The sequence below is a fragment of the Panthera leo genome, chromosome E1 (assembly GCF_018350215.1).
Source record: "Panthera leo isolate Ple1 chromosome E1, P.leo_Ple1_pat1.1, whole genome shotgun sequence".
Taxonomy (NCBI): Eukaryota; Metazoa; Chordata; class Mammalia; order Carnivora; family Felidae; genus Panthera; species Panthera leo.
The window spans coordinates 15,624,397-15,641,644 of record NC_056692.1 but is presented as its reverse complement, the minus strand read 5'-3'; the positions used below and the strand labels follow the sequence as shown (position 1 = coordinate 15,641,644).

The 17,248-nt window shown below is 44.7% G+C and overlaps 1 protein-coding gene across 5 annotated transcripts in view; it reads left to right on the top strand.

Annotated features, from left to right (window-relative positions):
- Nucleotides 1-17,248, top strand: part of VPS53 (VPS53 subunit of GARP complex) — a 135,946-nt gene that overhangs the window by 85,499 nt on the left and 33,199 nt on the right. For all 5 annotated transcript variants that reach the window (XR_006196442.1, XR_006196441.1, XM_042915541.1 and 2 more), the window contains 4 exons: nt 4,612-4,854; nt 7,633-7,780; nt 13,917-13,999; nt 14,952-15,030. Coding sequence is in view for 3 of the 5 variants with exons in the window: in XM_042915541.1 (XP_042771475.1) it covers nt 4,612-4,854; nt 7,633-7,780; nt 13,917-13,999; nt 14,952-15,030 (553 nt within the window). In the remaining 2 variants the exon portion in view is untranslated. The remainder of the gene's footprint in view (nt 1-4,611; nt 4,855-7,632; nt 7,781-13,916; nt 14,000-14,951; nt 15,031-17,248) is intronic.

The following is a 17,248-nucleotide window of genomic DNA, read 5'->3' as shown; positions in this document are numbered from 1 at the left end:
TCAAGCCATACCTGGGCTTCCCAACCCCACTGGCCACACCAGAGCCAAATCCTTGGCCCCATCCTAAGGGCAGGAGAGGGAGGGGTTGCAGATCAGTTTGGGTACCCTCGGTTTAACAAGTCCTGTAACTTCCTGGGGACCTGAAGCCGCTTTGCCCATGCTCACCTCCTTGCCAGCTTTGACTGACTGCCTCTCCCCGTGCCGTCACCACTCTGCCTTCCAGTTGGAATATTGTTGCTAGGGATGCCGACTGCAGATCCACCGGAAGAACTGCCCTGCTCGTCCTTTACTAATACTGCTCTGCATTGGTCTTTTCTTCCTGGGTCATTTCATTGATCAGCAGAACCCCCAGCAGTAGTTCGTGTGGGCCCCTGACAATCTCGTACATCTTGCTCAGAAAGCTCAAGCTACAGGGGAGGGGGTAAAAGATACCATCCACATCTGTGACATGTTCCTTTAAGCCGGAGAGCAAGTGAGTCAGCAGCAAGCACAATTCCATCTCTCTGTGTAGCGCTTTAGTGTTGCAAAGTCAGAGCACAGTAGAGTAGATAGAGCTGGGCTTGGGAGTCAGGCATCCCCAGGTTCAGAGTCTGGCTCCGACAAATTCCGTGACCCAGGGCAAGTTACAGTCTTTTTCTCAGCCTCAATTTTGTCATTTATGAAGTGGAGATAATAACGCCTTCTCTTCAGGGCTGTTGGGAGGATTACAGGAGATTGAATTTCTGATGCACCCAGCACAATGCCTACTTTACAGGCTTATGGCCTCTTGGGAGTCGGTGGTACCCGCTGTGAAGACATGAAGCTGGCAGCGCTTTGCTGTGGGAATGCAGAGGAGCTTGTAAATCAAACCGTAGGTCGGGCTTTTCCAATTTGTGACTTCCGCCTTAGGCACGTCCCCTCCTCCTTACATCCTCCCTTCCACACATCATAATCTGTGCTCACTTCCGACTCCGTGCCTTTATTCTCACCTGAGTCTGCTGCAAAATTTTCTCTCTAGCTGCCTCTAGTTTCCTTTGTCTGAAACAAATTGTTCCTCTTGTCTGTACTACAAGATTAGCATGTAGTTGCTGTCTTGAAATCTAAATATCATGAGCATGAGGGTCCTATCCCCCCAAATAAGATCAAAGCTTCTAATAGGCAGATGCGTGTCTTAACCCCCACACCCAGCAACACCTTAATCAGAGCTTGACCCTTCATAAACTCTTGCTTGATTGTACTTGCTTTATGGTGTAAAAGACGCCTTCTTGTGATTCCAATCAGCAGGTCGGTATGCTACAACATTCCTTTCTCTAGTAGTCCTGCCAGAAGGTCTCACCAAAACTCAGGCTAGTGTTTGGCACCTGGAAGAAACGACAACCTTTGCTTTTTTTTCTTTAGTTGAACTCACTTATGTCTCATATGCATGGCAAACACAGCCCAGAGCCTTGCACGTACTAAATGCTCAGCTGGAAATCGATGGACTGAACCATCTATGCTGTGACATGTCAGTTACTCGTTTTCCAGTGTCTCATGTGGCTTAGAAGCACGCAGGCGCAGAGAGTGGAGGTTGAAGGGAGGGAAGCTTATTCTAACGGATTATGTCTCACCTACACAGAGAGCAGTGTCAGAAGTGACTTGGGAGATGGCCTGCAAAGTATGGGTGGTCTTTTAGAGGGTTTTTTTTTTTTTTAAGTGGAAATTTTCTTTATGCTCTATGAGTTTAATTAGTTTATAATCTTATTGATCGAGTTGGCTCAGAAATATGAGGCATTTGAGTAGGTATTCTGACTTCAGCTGCTAGCAGAATTAGATAAGTGGTTAAAGTAAAAAGCACTTTGGAGCTCTGGCCCCTCTTTTGGTCAGCAGTAGAGATTTGGAGGTTAGAATCTCTCCTAAGAAGACTCAAGTGGAACCCTTTGCTTTCCTATTACATGCTCCCCTCTACTGCACCAGCCCCTGCCCCGTCTCCACTCTCCTACCCTTCCATTCCCATCCTTCAGGAACAAAGCATGGGGGCTGATCAGCTGCATACATATTGGGCACCAACATAACTGAAAGATTAACCTCACACGTAAACGTGACGGGTGGGCCTGGGGAGAGCAGAGATCCCGGAAACATTATCCGTCCTCTCAAGGAGGATATGATAACATATGAATTGCAGACGATTCTCCTCTGTAGCAAGCACCTTTCACCTTTTGTACCAACTTCAGCTTATTAGAAGTGACTGGCCAGAATGCTCTCTCAAGACAGATTCTGAAATTACACCAAAGACCAATGAAAAAGAGCCATTCTTGAGAGCATTGCCGGCTGTGGGCCCAGGATGGGAGAAGGTCGTCATGTTTCTTGAACATTTGACATCCTTACACTGTATGGTAAAGTGTTAAAAAAAAAAAAATGATAATACAGTGTCAGTGTGTTGCAGATGACAGAAGTTGAAACTGAGAGAGAGGAATGGTGTGAGTAGGGGTTGTCTGGGTGAGCCCTGAGCTGAGCCTGAGAGAGGTGGCAGGAGAGCATCTTGGCCAGGGGAGGCATCCAGGCAAAGGTTCAGAGTCAGGGATAGAGATGGAACAGGGGGAAGTAAAGGGGAGTCTGGCTAGAGTGGAGGGTCACTGAGGAAGAGAAGTGAGAGATTCAATGGAAAAGGTGGGGCAGGAAGAGGTGGTGAGGAATGGGGGTGGTGGCACCGCAGCTTTCGAGGTTAACTAACAAGGTCCTCCCCTGCTTGCTAACCATCCTCACAAAGACCCAGCCTAGGCCTGAAGTTCTTTGAGGGCAGAGTGGCTACATCTGGATGTAATAAACTTTCAATAACAAAAACTCCTGAGTAAAATGTCAGTTTTCTCCTCTGCTGTGTGTGGTTCTTATCTTTTTCTTCCTGTTATGTAAATACATTTTGAAAGCACAGCCTGGGTGGCTCAGTCGGTTAAGCGTCCCAACTTCAGCTCAGGTCATGATCTCATGGTTTGTGGGTTCAAGCCCTGTGTCGGGCTCTGTGCTGACAGCTCAGAGCCTGGAGCCTGCTTCAGATTGTGTGCCTCCCTCTCTCTCTGCCCCAACCCACTCACATTCTGTCTCTGTCTCTCTCAAATGTTAAAAAAAAAAAAAAATGAAAAGCACAGCTGGATTCTTGTAGCCTTGGACAGCAACCTAGAAAGATGTAAAATGTCAAGGGGTGGAGGGACCCCTCCCATTTTTCATACAGCACGACTGTGCAGGAAGCAGTGAGTAGAGCCCCACTGGATCGTAGTTACGATGACTCAACACGATGGAGCAAACTCAGTGATGTTTGAATGGGGAGTGGGGGGACAGCTGCAGCCATGCTCACCATCGTGACCTGCTACAAGCCGGGGGCTGCCCTCCCCTCCCCTCTCCCAAGAGCTTTTACACCTTTGATTCTGTAAGTTTTAAGGAGAAACTGCATTAAAAACATCAAGAAAGCCTTAGAATATTTCTTTACGGTTTCTCTTTGTTTTGGCATCTACCTCGTGGGTAGGTTAGTGATACCAAATGTTTCCTGACATCATAACCTTTTTGTGTTTTCAGAGGCAGTAAGGTAGAGGGGTTAAAAACATGAGGTTTGAGCCAGGCTGTTTAGTTTTGAATCCTGGCTCCCCCCACCCCTCTTGCTGTATGACCTTGGACAAGGTCCTTAACTTTTCTGCACCTTGCTTTTTGAAAATGAGGACAGTTAATAATACGTACTTCATAAGGTTATTGTGCAAATTAAGTGAAATGCAATGAAATAACACTTATAAACTGCCGACATGGTGTGTGCCTGATACATCATAAGCGTTCAGACAATGGTCTCTATCATTATTTTCATTTGGGGAAAGGTGAAATGATACTTACATGGTAGCAGATTCTAGGCTCAGCTCTGCCACTAAATTATGTGACAAACTTTATAGACCTTACTTTTTTCATCTCTTAGAGAGTCCAGTAATACCTTACCTCTCTCACAGAGGCTTGGGGTCAAATGTGATCATGAAATGCCTTGAAAAGTATAAAGCAGGGGCTTCCTGGGTGGCTCAGTCAGTTGAGCGTCCGACTTCAGCTCAGGTCATGATCTCATGGTTTATGGATTCGAGCTCCACATCAGGCTCTGTGAGGAGAGCTCAGAGCCTGGAGCCTGCTTCAGATTCTGTGTCTCCCTCTCTCTCTGCCCCTCCCATGCTTGCTCTCTGTGTCTCTCTCAAAAATCATAAACATTAATTTAAAAAAAAAAAGTATAAAGCAGCACACAAATGCCAGTTATTCTTGCTGCTATTACTGTAAGAGGGCTGGTGCAATAAAAATGGGTCCACTTTTATTTATTTTATTTATTTTTTTAAGTTTATTTTTGACAGAGAGAGAGAGTGCAAGCGTGAGCTAGGGAGGGGCAGAGAGGGAGACACAGAATCCGAAGCAGGCTCCAGGCTCCCAACTGTCAGCACAGAGCCTGACGTGGGGCTCAAATCCACAAACCGCGAGACCATGACCTGGGCCAAAGTCAGACACTTAACCGACTGAGCCACCAGGCGCCCATGGGTCCAATTTTAAATGTAAAAAGCATTAGGAATGATTTACTCATGGCAGTTAAGCACATTTGCTTTATCTTTCTTGAAATAACATGGCAGGTTTTCTTCCTTCTAGAAACCTTGGAGAGCTGATAGATCGGTTCGTGGCCGATTTCAAAGCCCAGGGGCCACCTAAGCCCAACACTGATGAAGGGGGTGCTGTGCTCCCCAGCTGTGCTGACCTCTTTGTCTACTACAAGAAGTGCATGGTGCAGTGCTCTCAACTCAGTACTGGGGAGCCGATGATCGCTCTGACCACCATTTTCCAGAAGTACCTCCGAGAATATGCCTGGAAAATCCTCTCTGGCAATCTGCCCAAGTGAGTGCTATTCTTCCTGGTCCGAGTGGTGAAGTAAGATTCTGAATATACCTAAATATGGGAATCTGAGGAAATCTACTCCGAAATAGTTTACTGAACTGCTAAGAGCCTCAATGAGGAAAATACCCTTAGGCCTGAGTTCCCAAGGGCCTGAGACTATTTCCTATCTAATGGGATTCCACAGCTGATCAAGACTGTTAGAGGAAATGCCCACCGTGGCCACCAGCATAGGTCAGATCTTCCCACAGTGGACTCAAGGGAGTCAGTTCCATTATGTATATCTTTAGTTGACATGGTTTCAACAATAGGTTGTTAGCAAAAAAAAAAAAAAAAGGTAGGGCGCTGGTAGCAATAATTTTTAAACAGCATGGGCAATTTCATTCAATGATTGCATACCCTGGGGTGATAAGCACATGGGAGGCAGTAATCTGCTTTTCCCTCGAGCTGAGTGCATTCCAAAGTCTCTCTTATGGTATCTGTGTCTTGCTATACTGGACAGAGTCTAGTGTTTAAAGATCTGGTAGGATTTGGGGGAAGGGGGTTGCGTAGCACAGCCCCTAATTATAGTGACTTCATTGTATTTATTCTGGGACATTAGAATATTGTTATATTGCTTACTAATGGAAATTAATGGTGTTTGACTAGAGCTTAAAGATTTTTGGTTCCATAGCAATTTCAATTATAATAATGCGATCTAAAGTGATGCTTTGGAACTTAGTATTTATAAATCATCCCCATGGCCAAATTCAATAATTCTGGAATTAGTTGCTGTTGTTTTCACTAAAATGTATTGTATATGGGAGTTTTATGTTATTTGGAGGAAAGAAAATAAAATCCTTATGCTGTAGCCAGAGATTGGAAGTAAAAGATATATTTCACCGAGAATTTCTTTGACCACGGTAACATTTTTTTAATTTTCAATAACTTTTATTCTGATCGTCAGAATAATATAAATTTATTATAGTTTAGAAAACACAGAAAAGCACAAAGACAGAAATAAAAGTCAGCTATCATCTCACCACCCAGAGAAGACAAATTCAAATTTTTGGTATATGTTTTTCTGTTGTTTACTTACATATGTAACGTGCGTGATTTTGTGCTCTTGCTCGATTCGCAGTGCTGGGACTATACAGCCTGTAGTTTTAAACCCTGCAGCTTTCACCTAACATCATCCTGTGAGCATTTTCCCACGTGTCCCAGCAGGAAACAGTGTACTCAGCTAGGGTGTTGTTACCAAAGCATCTATTCACAGAAATGGGGGCACGGTGAAAGGCACCAGCAGAGGATTCTGAAGCATCCAAATACCAGGGGGGTAATTGTTAACTACTTTAAAACTCCCTTGAGCGCCTGGGTGGCTCAGTCGGTTGAGCGTCCGGCTTCGGCTCGGGTCATGATCTCGCAGTCTGTGGGTTCGAGCCCCGCGTCGGGCTCTGTGCTGACAGCTCAGAGCCTGGAGCCTGCTTCGGATTCTGTGTCTCCCTCTCTTCTGCCCCTCCCCCACTCATGTTCTGTCTCTCTCTGTCTCAGAAATAAATAAACATTAAAAAAAAATTTTTTTTTTAATAAAAAATAAAAAAATAAAAAAACTCCCTTGAGAGCCAGGGCTGTGGACAAAAGGCTGCGCCACAGAAGAGGGCCACGGTGGGGGCCAGCACCACACTGAAGCAGAGGGAGCAGGAGGCCTTGTTAGTACTCAGCCTTCTCTCTCCCCTCTACCTCTCAAGCCTGGGTGATAGGTCTGTAGAGGTCAGTCTCCTGAGCCATAGAGGAGGGAAGAGAATAGCAATGAATGGATCTGGGAGGCCACCAGACACCGTCCAACACTAGCACATCGTCATCGAAACACTTCACGATGTCGTGATAATCCAGCATACAGAAGAACCTCACCTCACTTCCGAACTTCTAATTGATCATTTAGGTTGGTTTCACTACTTTAGTTATTTTAAGTAACACTCAGAAAAGCATCCTTGAACAGCAGTGGAACCACCGGGTCAAACAGTGTGAACCTTTTTTTTAAGCTCCTGAAATATGCCTCCCGAAGTTTTTACAACTCAGTACTCTGGACCCATAGTGCAAGAGAGGGTCAGTGTCCTCACAACCCTTGTAAGTGCTGGAAATTAAGATATTTTCAAATCTTTGATTCCCAGTAAGACTTGGCAGTTTTAGGGTTACCTTTTTTAACGTTTTATTTTTACGGTAAATGTCATTGAGTTCTGTCTTTTAAAAAATTTAGAATCTCACAGTTGAAATAGCAGGAGGTTTTATAACTGTATTTTTATATTTTGTGGACACATGATTATATCAGTAGGAAGGTGTGAGACAGTCGGGCTTTGGGCAGCAGCCATGCTTTAACATTCACTTTGGTACCCCTCCACAAGCACAGCGTACACATTCCTGTGCAGAAGTTTCCTAACTGAGAGGGGCAATTGGAGAACCAGCTTTTGTGCTACAGAACTCTCGAACTTTCCAGATCAGGAGATTCTAAGCTAAGCAGAGAAGTCACTCAGCCGCCTTCTCTGTGAGTATGAGAGTCATCTTCGTTCATGTGACTGATTATTGGCTTGCTGTTGGAATCGTCTCTTCCTACTTCTGATGGTCAGAGAATTTAAACAGATGATAGTCAAGGTAAGGTCAGTAGGAAAAGGACTCAGTGTACGTAGGTTTGTTTGGACCATGTCCAGCCTTTCCTTCCCCCTTTTCTTTGTCTTAAGATGTGCAGCTACCAGTTCAGGAAGCAAATAAGTCCCAGCCTGACCGGTTCCTGTTCCTTTTCCTCAGAACCACAAGCAGCAGTGGAGGGCTGACCATCAGCAGCCTCCTCAAGGAAAAGGAAGGCTCAGAAGTGGCCAAGTTCACTCTAGAGGAGCTCTGCCTCATCTGCAGCATCCTGAGCACAGCAGAGTACTGTCTGGCCACCACCCAGCAGGTGAGCTGCCCACCACCTCCTTTTCCTGACCCATTTGGGCCTCCTAACTCAGTGGCTGAAACTGTGGGCCCTAACAAGCCGTGTACAACCTTGGTCAGCCACATAAAGGTGGGTCACAGAGGAAAATTTGCAGTCCAGCCGAAAGACGGCCCAGGCAGCCATCTTACAGAAGAGCCTTGTTAAAAGGAGACTGGGCAAGAAAGTATGACTGGTCTCCCCCAGAGTGGTTTAAGTTCCTCAGAGGGCATGCCTTCTGGAAAGTAGGTCAGTAGCACTGTCTCCCGTAGGAGAAAAGTAGCAACAAACTTAACAGTGCTAGGACCCGGCCTTTGGTAGTGATGAGTCACAGCCAGTGATCCCATGCTCAGAAGTGTTACTGGGCTAAGCAGAATCCTTTGGGCTTTCATGTGTCTCCTGAAATGCACACAGCATTCTCAGCCTGCCTAAACAAACAGCCATTGTTTGGACGCTGACGTTCAGGAACTATGAAGCAGGAAAGGGTGATGCCTCTGCTGGAGCTCCCCATTAGCAGAAGGAAGACCCAGAAGAATTTTCCATTCAGCCTTAGACGTGGGATTAGAAGTTCCTTTTCACATTTGGTCTGGAATTCACCTAAGGCCAAGAGAAGGAAAATAATTGGAGAAGGTTCTGCTCTTCCCCCCCTTTTGGGCTTATTATTTACACATGTCTGGATCATAGGAAGGTAGTCATAAATTATGGTTCAGACGGTACAGCTTGGAGTGCCTGTGAGCCAGAGCAAGACTACAGGAGGCCAGAATAAGAAGCGTTCCCCCCAAAACTTCACTGTAAAGGTTTGGCCTCAGAGCCAGAGACGGCAATCCCTTTAGCCCCCAAGAATCCCTAGGGCAGGACAGCAATATTGATGAAGACCTCCAAGGCAGAGAGGTCCCAGAGTTGTGTGGTGAAGAAACACCATTTAACTGTTTTGCATGTGTGCAGAAAAGGAAGGCATACACACATGTGAATAGAATTTTTAAGATTATTTATTTATTTTGAGAGAGAGAAAGAGTGTGTGCGTGCCTTGAGCGCAGAGCCCAACATGAGGCTCGAATCCACGAACTGTGAGATCATGACCTGAGCCAAAATCAAGTCAGACGCTTAACTGACTGAGCCACCCCGGTGCCCCCAAAATAGAGTATTTTAAAAGTAAAATAACCATGGTACCAAAGGGGGAAAAATACAAAATTAATGATTCTTGGGGCGCCTGGGTGGCTCATTCAGTTAAAGCATCCGACTCTTGATTTCGGCTTGGGTCATGATTTCACAGTTCATGGGATCAAGCCCCACGTTGGGCTCTGTGCTGACAGCATGAGTCTGCTTAGGATTCTCTCTTTCTCACTCTCCCTGCCCCTCCTCTGCTCACGAGCTCTCTTTCTGTCTCTCAAAATAGATTAATTAAAAAAAATTTTTTTAGCCTTTATTCACTCTTGAGAGAGACAAGGCATGAGCAGGGAGGGACAGACAGGAGGACACAGAATCCAAAGCAGCCTCCAGGCTCTGAGCTGTCAGCACAGAGCCCGATGCAGGGCTCAAACCCACGAACTGTGAGAGCATGACCTGAGCCGAAGTCAGAAGCTCAACCAGCTGAGCCACCCAGGCGCCCCAATAAATAAATATTAAAAAAAAATAACTCTTAATCTCATTACCATCAAATAATCATATTAGCAATTTGGAGTATTTTCTTTCAGTCCTTTTTCATGAACATAGTTTTGTATGCTACAATCATTTTTTTTCTTTCTGAGAGGCAGTTTATTTAGTTAGTTTGTTCATTTATTTTGAGAGAGAGAGAATGTGTGTGTGGTGGGGGGGAGGGGCAGGGGAAGAGAGAAAGAGAAGGAGATAAAGAATCTCAAGCAGGCTCCACACTGTCAGCGCAGAGGGACACGGACCCTAAGATCATGACCTGAGCCAAAATCAAGAGTCAGATGCTTTACCACCACAATTTTGTATGCTATAATCTTAATTTCCTTCACTCTTACCCCTTTGCTGTTTTTATTGACATCACAGCATTAGCATTTCTCCTGTTGCTATGATATCTTCATTACTAACAATGTTATAGTTCTGTAATATTTCATTAAGGGACAATACCATAAATGATTTAACAGGATCTTGCATAATTATCTGTGCTGTTTCAGGTTTTGCTTCTGTAAGTAAATTCTACAAAGAATATCTAATATGTTTTGCATTATTTTTCTAGAACAGATTCTTTTTTTTTTTTAATGTGTATTTATTTATTTTGAGAGAGAGAGAACACACAAACGGGGGAGGGGCAGAGAGATTGCTGAGACAGCGAATCCCAAGCAGGCTCCACACTGTCAGGGCAGAGCCCAACACAGGGCTCGATCCCTCAAACCAGGGATCATGACCAAAGCAAAAATCAAAAGTCAGATGCTTAACCAACTTGAGCCATCCAGACACCCAGATTCTTAAAGGTTCTAGAAGTACTAGTGGGCCAAAGACCATTTTGATGACTCATGATAGATGTAGCCAAATTTTTTTGTTATAAAAAAATTATTTTTATTGATTATAAAAGTCAGTACATTCTTAGCACCTATACTGTGATCTCTAAATACTATTTTCCCCTAAAAGAAACCAGAGATTCCTGCAGAAATGAGTAATTCCAGGTCTGGGACACAAAATGTACAAGATGAGCCTGGAGCATCATGTTGTACAAAAAGCAAGAAAAAGATCAGAGACTGTGAGAGTCCTTTCAAAAGGATTCAGGAGCCATAATGGGCTTATTGTACAGAAAGATGTGTGCAAGTCCTAACTACCAGTACCTGTGAATGTGACCCTATTTGGAAATAGGGTCTTTGAAGCTATAATCAAGTAAGGATCTGAAGAAGAGATTATTTTGCATTTAGGAACCCTAAATCCAATGACTGGCATCCTTAGAAAGGAGATGGCATCCTTAGAAAGGAGAGGAAGATCTAACAGACACAGGCAAGAAAGCCACATGAAGACAGAGGCAGAGATTGGGCAGATACGTCTATAAGCCAAGGAACACCAAGGATTTCCAGCAACCAGAAGATAGAAGAGAGGCATGGGATAGTTTCTCCCTCAGAACCTCCAGAAGGAACCTGCTCTGCCAACACCTTGACTTTGGACTTGCGGCCTCTGGAACTGAGAGAATAAATGTCTGTTCTGAGCCACCAGGTTTGTAGTAATTTGTTCAAGCAGCCCTAAGGAACTAATACAGGAGCCTACCTGAATACACTCTGCTGGTCAAAGGTGGGTTGTAGAAGCATCAGTGAGAAGTTGACGGCAGTGCATTGAAAACATCAGATGTGTTTAAATCTATGTGGTTACAATGATTTGTTTTGTTTTGTTTTGTTTTGTTTTGTTTTAAGTTTACTTACCACCTTCGAACACACTAAGGAACCACTGGCGTGAATTGAAAACTGGTACAGAGAAAGTTCTTATCCTGTCTTTCCTATTTAACTTAGACTTCAGGATCATGAAATCATTGACAATGGGAGGTATCTCTTTATAGCAGAAGTCTAGCTAATAAGTGAAGAAGAAATGAATTAGAATGTCATTCTTTTATACCTCCTAATGAAATAATGGATCTAGGCATTGACTGTCAATGGCTGCTGACATCACAAAAACAGAGACAAGCGAACATCGTGTATCCGCTGATAGAAATACACAACACCATCATGAAGTAGTTTTCTAAAAAAGAAGAGAAGGAAAAAAAGAACCTGAATCTGATCAAGCTTCTACACGAAACTACAATTCAAAGAAAATACAAGGAACAAGGAACATGTTAATTAATACCCTGTGGCTACAATCAACAAAATCCAAACTGTGGGAAAACTACAGAGCAGACAATCCAGTTTCCTTAGAAAAAAATGGCAGGAAGAAGGCAAGAAGAAATGGAAGGAGATACCTTAGAGACAGGAATCCAAGTGGTGCAGGGCGCCTGGTTAAGTGTCTGACTCGAGTTTAGTTCAGGTCACGATCTCACAGTTTGTTAGTACAAGCCCTGCATCAGGCTCTGCGCTGACCGTGCAGAGCCTGCTTGGGATTCTCTCTCTCCCTCTCTCTCTGGCCCTCCCTCCCTCACATGCATTCCCTCCCTCTCTCTCTCTCTCCCCCCCCCCCCCCAGTCTCTCAAAATAGATAAACTTAAAAAAAAAAAGATCTAAGTAGTGAAGAATTCAAAAATAAAACTTGGAAAACAATGCCAATAATGTCTCACTATTGGCTCATTAATTGTAACCCTTTTACACTTAACGCCTGCATAGGGTGTTGCTTTCACTCATCCAAAGAGATCTTTATGAAGCCTTTACTATGTACCAAGCATAGTATTTGGTGTTAATTAACAGAAGTGAACAAAGTAGATGGTTTCTTACCGTCAGCGGACTTAGAACTAACGGAGAAACCAAGATGATAATAATAAGCCACGATGTAACTTCAGTCTTGTGGTGAGTGCTGGTTAGGGAGTTGCTTACTCAAGTAGCTGCTCAAGGAAGGCCTCTCTGAGGGGAGCTGGTATTGAAGCCGACACCAAGGGTTGGGAGGGGGACTGCCAGGGGAGGAGTGAGGAAGGGTTGGGAGGTGGGGGTGGCGAAGCAAGGAGCCTGGTTAGGAGGGGTGAGCAAGGCTGTTTCAGGGAGAGGAAGCGGAAAGTGTGAAGTGTAAAGGCCCTGAGGGGGAGAGACTGGGTGCGTTCCAGAACCTTAAGCCTTCAGAGTAAGTGAGGCCAGGCAGGCAAGGGGGAAAGCCAGAAGTGGGCCGGAGAGCCAGAGAGGACCCAAATCACGGTTAGAAAGTTTAGATTGTATTTTCAGCGTAACAGAAAAAGGCCGCTGAAGAGTTTAAGCATCGTAAGCCTGCGCTGTCATTTGCTCCACTGGCCCCTTATAAACATGTGAACTGTTTCCAGCTTGTCACTAACATAAGCAAGACCACCAGAGTGTATGCTTTAAGAAAAGAGGATCTTGGGGTGCCTGGGTGGCTCAGTCAGTTACGTGTCCAGCGGCTCAGGTCATGATTTCCCGGTTCGTGAGTTTGAGCCCTGTGTCAGGCTCTATGCTGACAGCTCAGAGCCTGGAGCCCGCTTCAGATTCTGTGCCTCCCTCCCTCTCTGTCCTTCCCCTGCTCGCACTCTGTCTCTCTCTAATATAAGTAAACATTAAAAAAAAAAAAAAAAAAAGGAAAGAAAAGAAAAGAGGATCTTACCTGTTTTGTTCACTGAATAACTCACTCTGTTACAGAGCCTGGCACAAAGCAGGTTTTCTGTAAATTTTGGTTGAATTAACGAACGCTGGAAAGAATACTCGCGTATGTCTGTATATCGTTCTCGTTATTCATTGAAATATATCTCTAGGTGTGAAATTGCGGTTTTAAAGAGTGTGTGTATTTAAATCTCTGCTTTTTAAATAAATTGCATTCCGGAAAGTTACACTAATGTACACACCCCTAAGAGCATTTTTAAGTTTAAGACAAAACATTCATTATTAGAGTTTGTGTACTCAATAGCTTTGGGAGTGCTAGATGAGTCAGTTCCCAGGATGCTTGGAGATGTTTACAATTCCCGGTCAGTTGTCTTCTTCTTTGAGGCGGTTGGGAGCATGGCCAGTGTTTGGCTGTAGGCTGATGGGGGCAGCCTGTGCTTTTTTTGTTGTTTACCTGCGTATCCCCAGCACCTTCGCATAGTGGGTGGCCCATAGCAGTGCTCTCAGTGAATACTTTCACTGAGTTTACTGCCACTTAACCACCAGAGGCTTCCAGTGCTGGTGAGCAAGCCTGCAGTTCATGGAGCAGGGAGGAGCCTAAAAACGGGGGTCTTTTTAAAATTAATGAAGTGAATTGTCAGTGTGTCATAAGAAACGAGTGCAGCCCAGTGCTAAAGGGCACAGGTTCTAGACGAAGTTTGACTCGTGGCCCTACCACGTACTGTCTTGGGGAGGTCACACCTCCACTTTCTCTTCTGTAAAATGGAGATAATAATAGAATCTTCCTCCTCGGGTTGTGAGGATTAAATGAGTCAGTACATGAAAAGTGCCTGGAATTGTACTGAATCATCAAACTCGGTACATGTTAAGTATTCTTATTTATAGCACTCCTTTGGATAATCGTTAAGCATGTTTTTCTCTCTTACTGTTAATAGCTAGAAGAAAAACTCAAAGAAAAAGTTGATGTGAGTCTGACTGAACGAATCAATCTGACCGGAGAAATGGATACGTTCAGCACGTACGTACCTTGCACATATTTGCTTAAGGCCTGCCCTTTACCCCTCACAAAGCAGAATGTCTCAGGCTGTCGGCCTTAGGTCACTACAGAACTTCAGAGGTCCCCCGGGCCTCCTGTTGAATCAGGATGATTCTCCAGTAGCCACTAAGAAAAAGCATTAGAAGTTGGTGCCTCCCACGCTGCCTTCTCACGAGCAGTCATTTTTAGCATACGGGGCCTTTACTGTTGCACTACTGACAATAACAAAAAGAGAAGTCCTCCCTTGGCCATCCTTGTAGGAAGGTCAAGTCCAGGGCCTCCTGTCTGCCCCCCGCCTACCCCAAATCCACAAAGGGCAGCCCTATCTGCAGTGTCTTCCAACAGGAAATGTGAGCATCTTGACTTAGGTGGGGGTAGGGGTGGGGTGGAGGGTGTCTGTCCAAGAGGTTCAAACTGGAAAGCCTTCTCAAAGTAGTCCTTTTGCCAGTACGGCCTGCAATTCATTTGTTGTGGTCAGTAAATAAGACCAGGGCAGGCCAAGCTTCAGCCTGCACATCAAGCACTTACCGAGGAAAAGTCAAGATTCTCCTCCTAAGTTATTTCCTCTCCTTTTCTCAACTTTTTTTTTTTTTTTTCAAGTTCTGATTTAAACATTTGGGGCAAATAGGTGCTTTTGAAGTAAGAAGTGAAGAGGGATTCTGGATGGAGTGATCAGGGGGACTAGCCATGGAATTTTGTGATCTGACTCAGTGGGCACACACCCAAATAGAGGCCAGGACACGGAGCAAGAATGAAGGGCTGCAAGGCTCCTCCTTGTCATCCGTTCCCTTTTGAAATCAAGCTCGAGTTCTTCTGAAGAAATGATGAATCTAACTTTGAGACAAGTCCCTAAAAGATTTGGCAGGGGCCGTGTTGGTAATTGAGAAAGTTAGTCTTTTAAAGTCATGACCACAGTGATGTGTTTGACTTGCAGTGTCATCTCTAGCAGCATCCAGTTGTTGGTTCAAGATCTCGATGCTGCCTGCGACCCTGCCCTCACTGCCATGAGCAAGGTAAGGTTTGGGGAAGTGCCTCTTCTAGCCCTCCAACAGGGACCCCCGGTGGTTCCTGCCAGCCCTTGCCCGTAGCTCCTTGAGGTTCTTCACTGCTTCAGGTATCAGCAGGGAGGAGGATGGAAGTCCTCTAGGAAATCAGTTTATCTTGTACTTTAGGTCAGTTGCTTGTTCTCTGAGAACGAGACAGGGAGCAGGTGTGTTTGGTAAGTCCAAAGGAGATGTCTTTGTTTAGCATCTGATACATGCTGAAAACGTTCATGTGGTCTCAGCAGAATGGGTGGTTTTGTTAGCGCTTATGGCAGGAACTTCTGGCTCTTTCTCAGCTCTGGTATCCGTACAGGATTATTTGGTCAGGTTGTGGACATTGGTTTTCTAATATCATCGTGGCCCATCAGTCAGCCCTGGGCCCTCAGTTCCCTCCTTTAGCACGTGCTGCCTCATGTTACCATTTGCCTTTTACTTGTCTGTGTCTTTTCTTCCTAAAAGGATGTAAATTCCTGAAGTGCCTGGACATATAGGATCTAGAAGAGTCTCTTGTTTGTTGATTAGTTAAGTTGTAAACGGGCAGTTCTTTGTTGATTTTTAACCCAAGTAACATGATGCCGTCCACTCTAGAATTTCTAGAGCAGGGGTCAGCAAACTACAGCCTATAGTCTAAATCTTACCCATTGCCTGTTTTTGTAAATAAAGTTTTATGGGAACACAGCCATGCCCATTCACGTATATATTATCTGTGGGTGCTTTTGTGTTACAGTGGCAGAAGCAAGTAATGAATTAGTAAATAAGTAATGAGACTATACAGCTCAAAAAGCCTAAAATACTTCCTGTCTGGCCCTTTACAGAAAATGTTTGCCAATGCCTGTTCTCGAGTTATCAAACTCTTGTAGCATTCTTAAACTCTGAAGAAAGAACTTCTCTGGAGCCTTCTGGCCATTAGTAGAGTACAGTGGAAAAAACACTGGCCTCAGAGTCAGAGGGACCTAACTCTTCTCATTTTTTTCTCTGGGGCCATTGAGCAAATGACTTAACCTCTCTGGGCCCAAATGAACTCAAGTATGTGAAATGCGGCTCTGTGCCTCCCAGGGTTGTCAGGACGGAACATGAGAATGACTGGCCTGGCGCCCGTAGATGTTGGTGCTCTTGTCGGGAGGAGTGGCCGTGTCACAAGGTTGTGTAAGCACACATTTGGTCTGAATTTGGGTTTGTAGTAGATTGTAAATATTTAACAAAAGTAGGACGAAAACCAAAACTTAAGCTGCAGGGTTTTAGGAAGCTGAGTGGGGAGTCCTGAATAGCTGATGTCACAAAGTTTCTATTCAAAAAGCTGATGCTTTCCACCAGTCAGATGTGCGTGTATATTTCCAGTATTCTCGGTGTTTATGAGCAGAACATGAGCAGGCAAATTGAGGCTAACCCATTTTCTTAAAGGAATATGGCTCTGAAGATTCATCTTTGGGCTCTGATTATCCCCTAGTTGCTGGTGAACATGCACCGTAGCCTGCATCTGATCTGTTCCAGCTGCCATCTCCCCTGAACTGCCACACACTTTAGATTGGAATGCAGCTGGGGGAAGAATTTTTACATTTAACAAAGGAAGAGGGGATTTTTTCAGTAAAATAACAGTTGTAGGGGGGGTTTCACACTCCAGGTGTTGCTTATATGAACTGTCAGTTCATTAGTGGATTTCCCTCAAACTTCCCCCCACCCACCGCCTCGGACCACCACCCATTTCTCTCCAGACCCACACCAGCAAATATTAACAGAGACCATACCTCCAGAATCTTTTGTTTATATCATAGGAAAACCACAGACTAGGGAGCGCAGCAGCTGGGAAGCCATTGGTCTTTGTCTGAGCCTTCTGGAGTTCTAGGGAAATGAGATCCATGTGATGAAAATGACCAGATACAAACAAGCCGAGTGGTCACAAATTGATTCAACATACACTCTTTGTTATTTGTGCCTGCCATCCTGTTTTGTGTAGTTTCTTCCAGGATTTTTTTTCAAACTTCTATTTTGTGATCATGCTTATTTCTGTCTCTGATTCCACCTTTTTTGGTGCTAGTTGGACAGTTCAATTCAGACTCTATCTAGCACGGCGCTGGGAGTTACAAGGCCGGGAAAGACATGGACCTTATCCCAAGGTGCTTAGATTCCACAATGTGCGGGATAAGGGATGTATGAGATGAGAGGAATGCCCAGGTAACAGCAAAAAAGG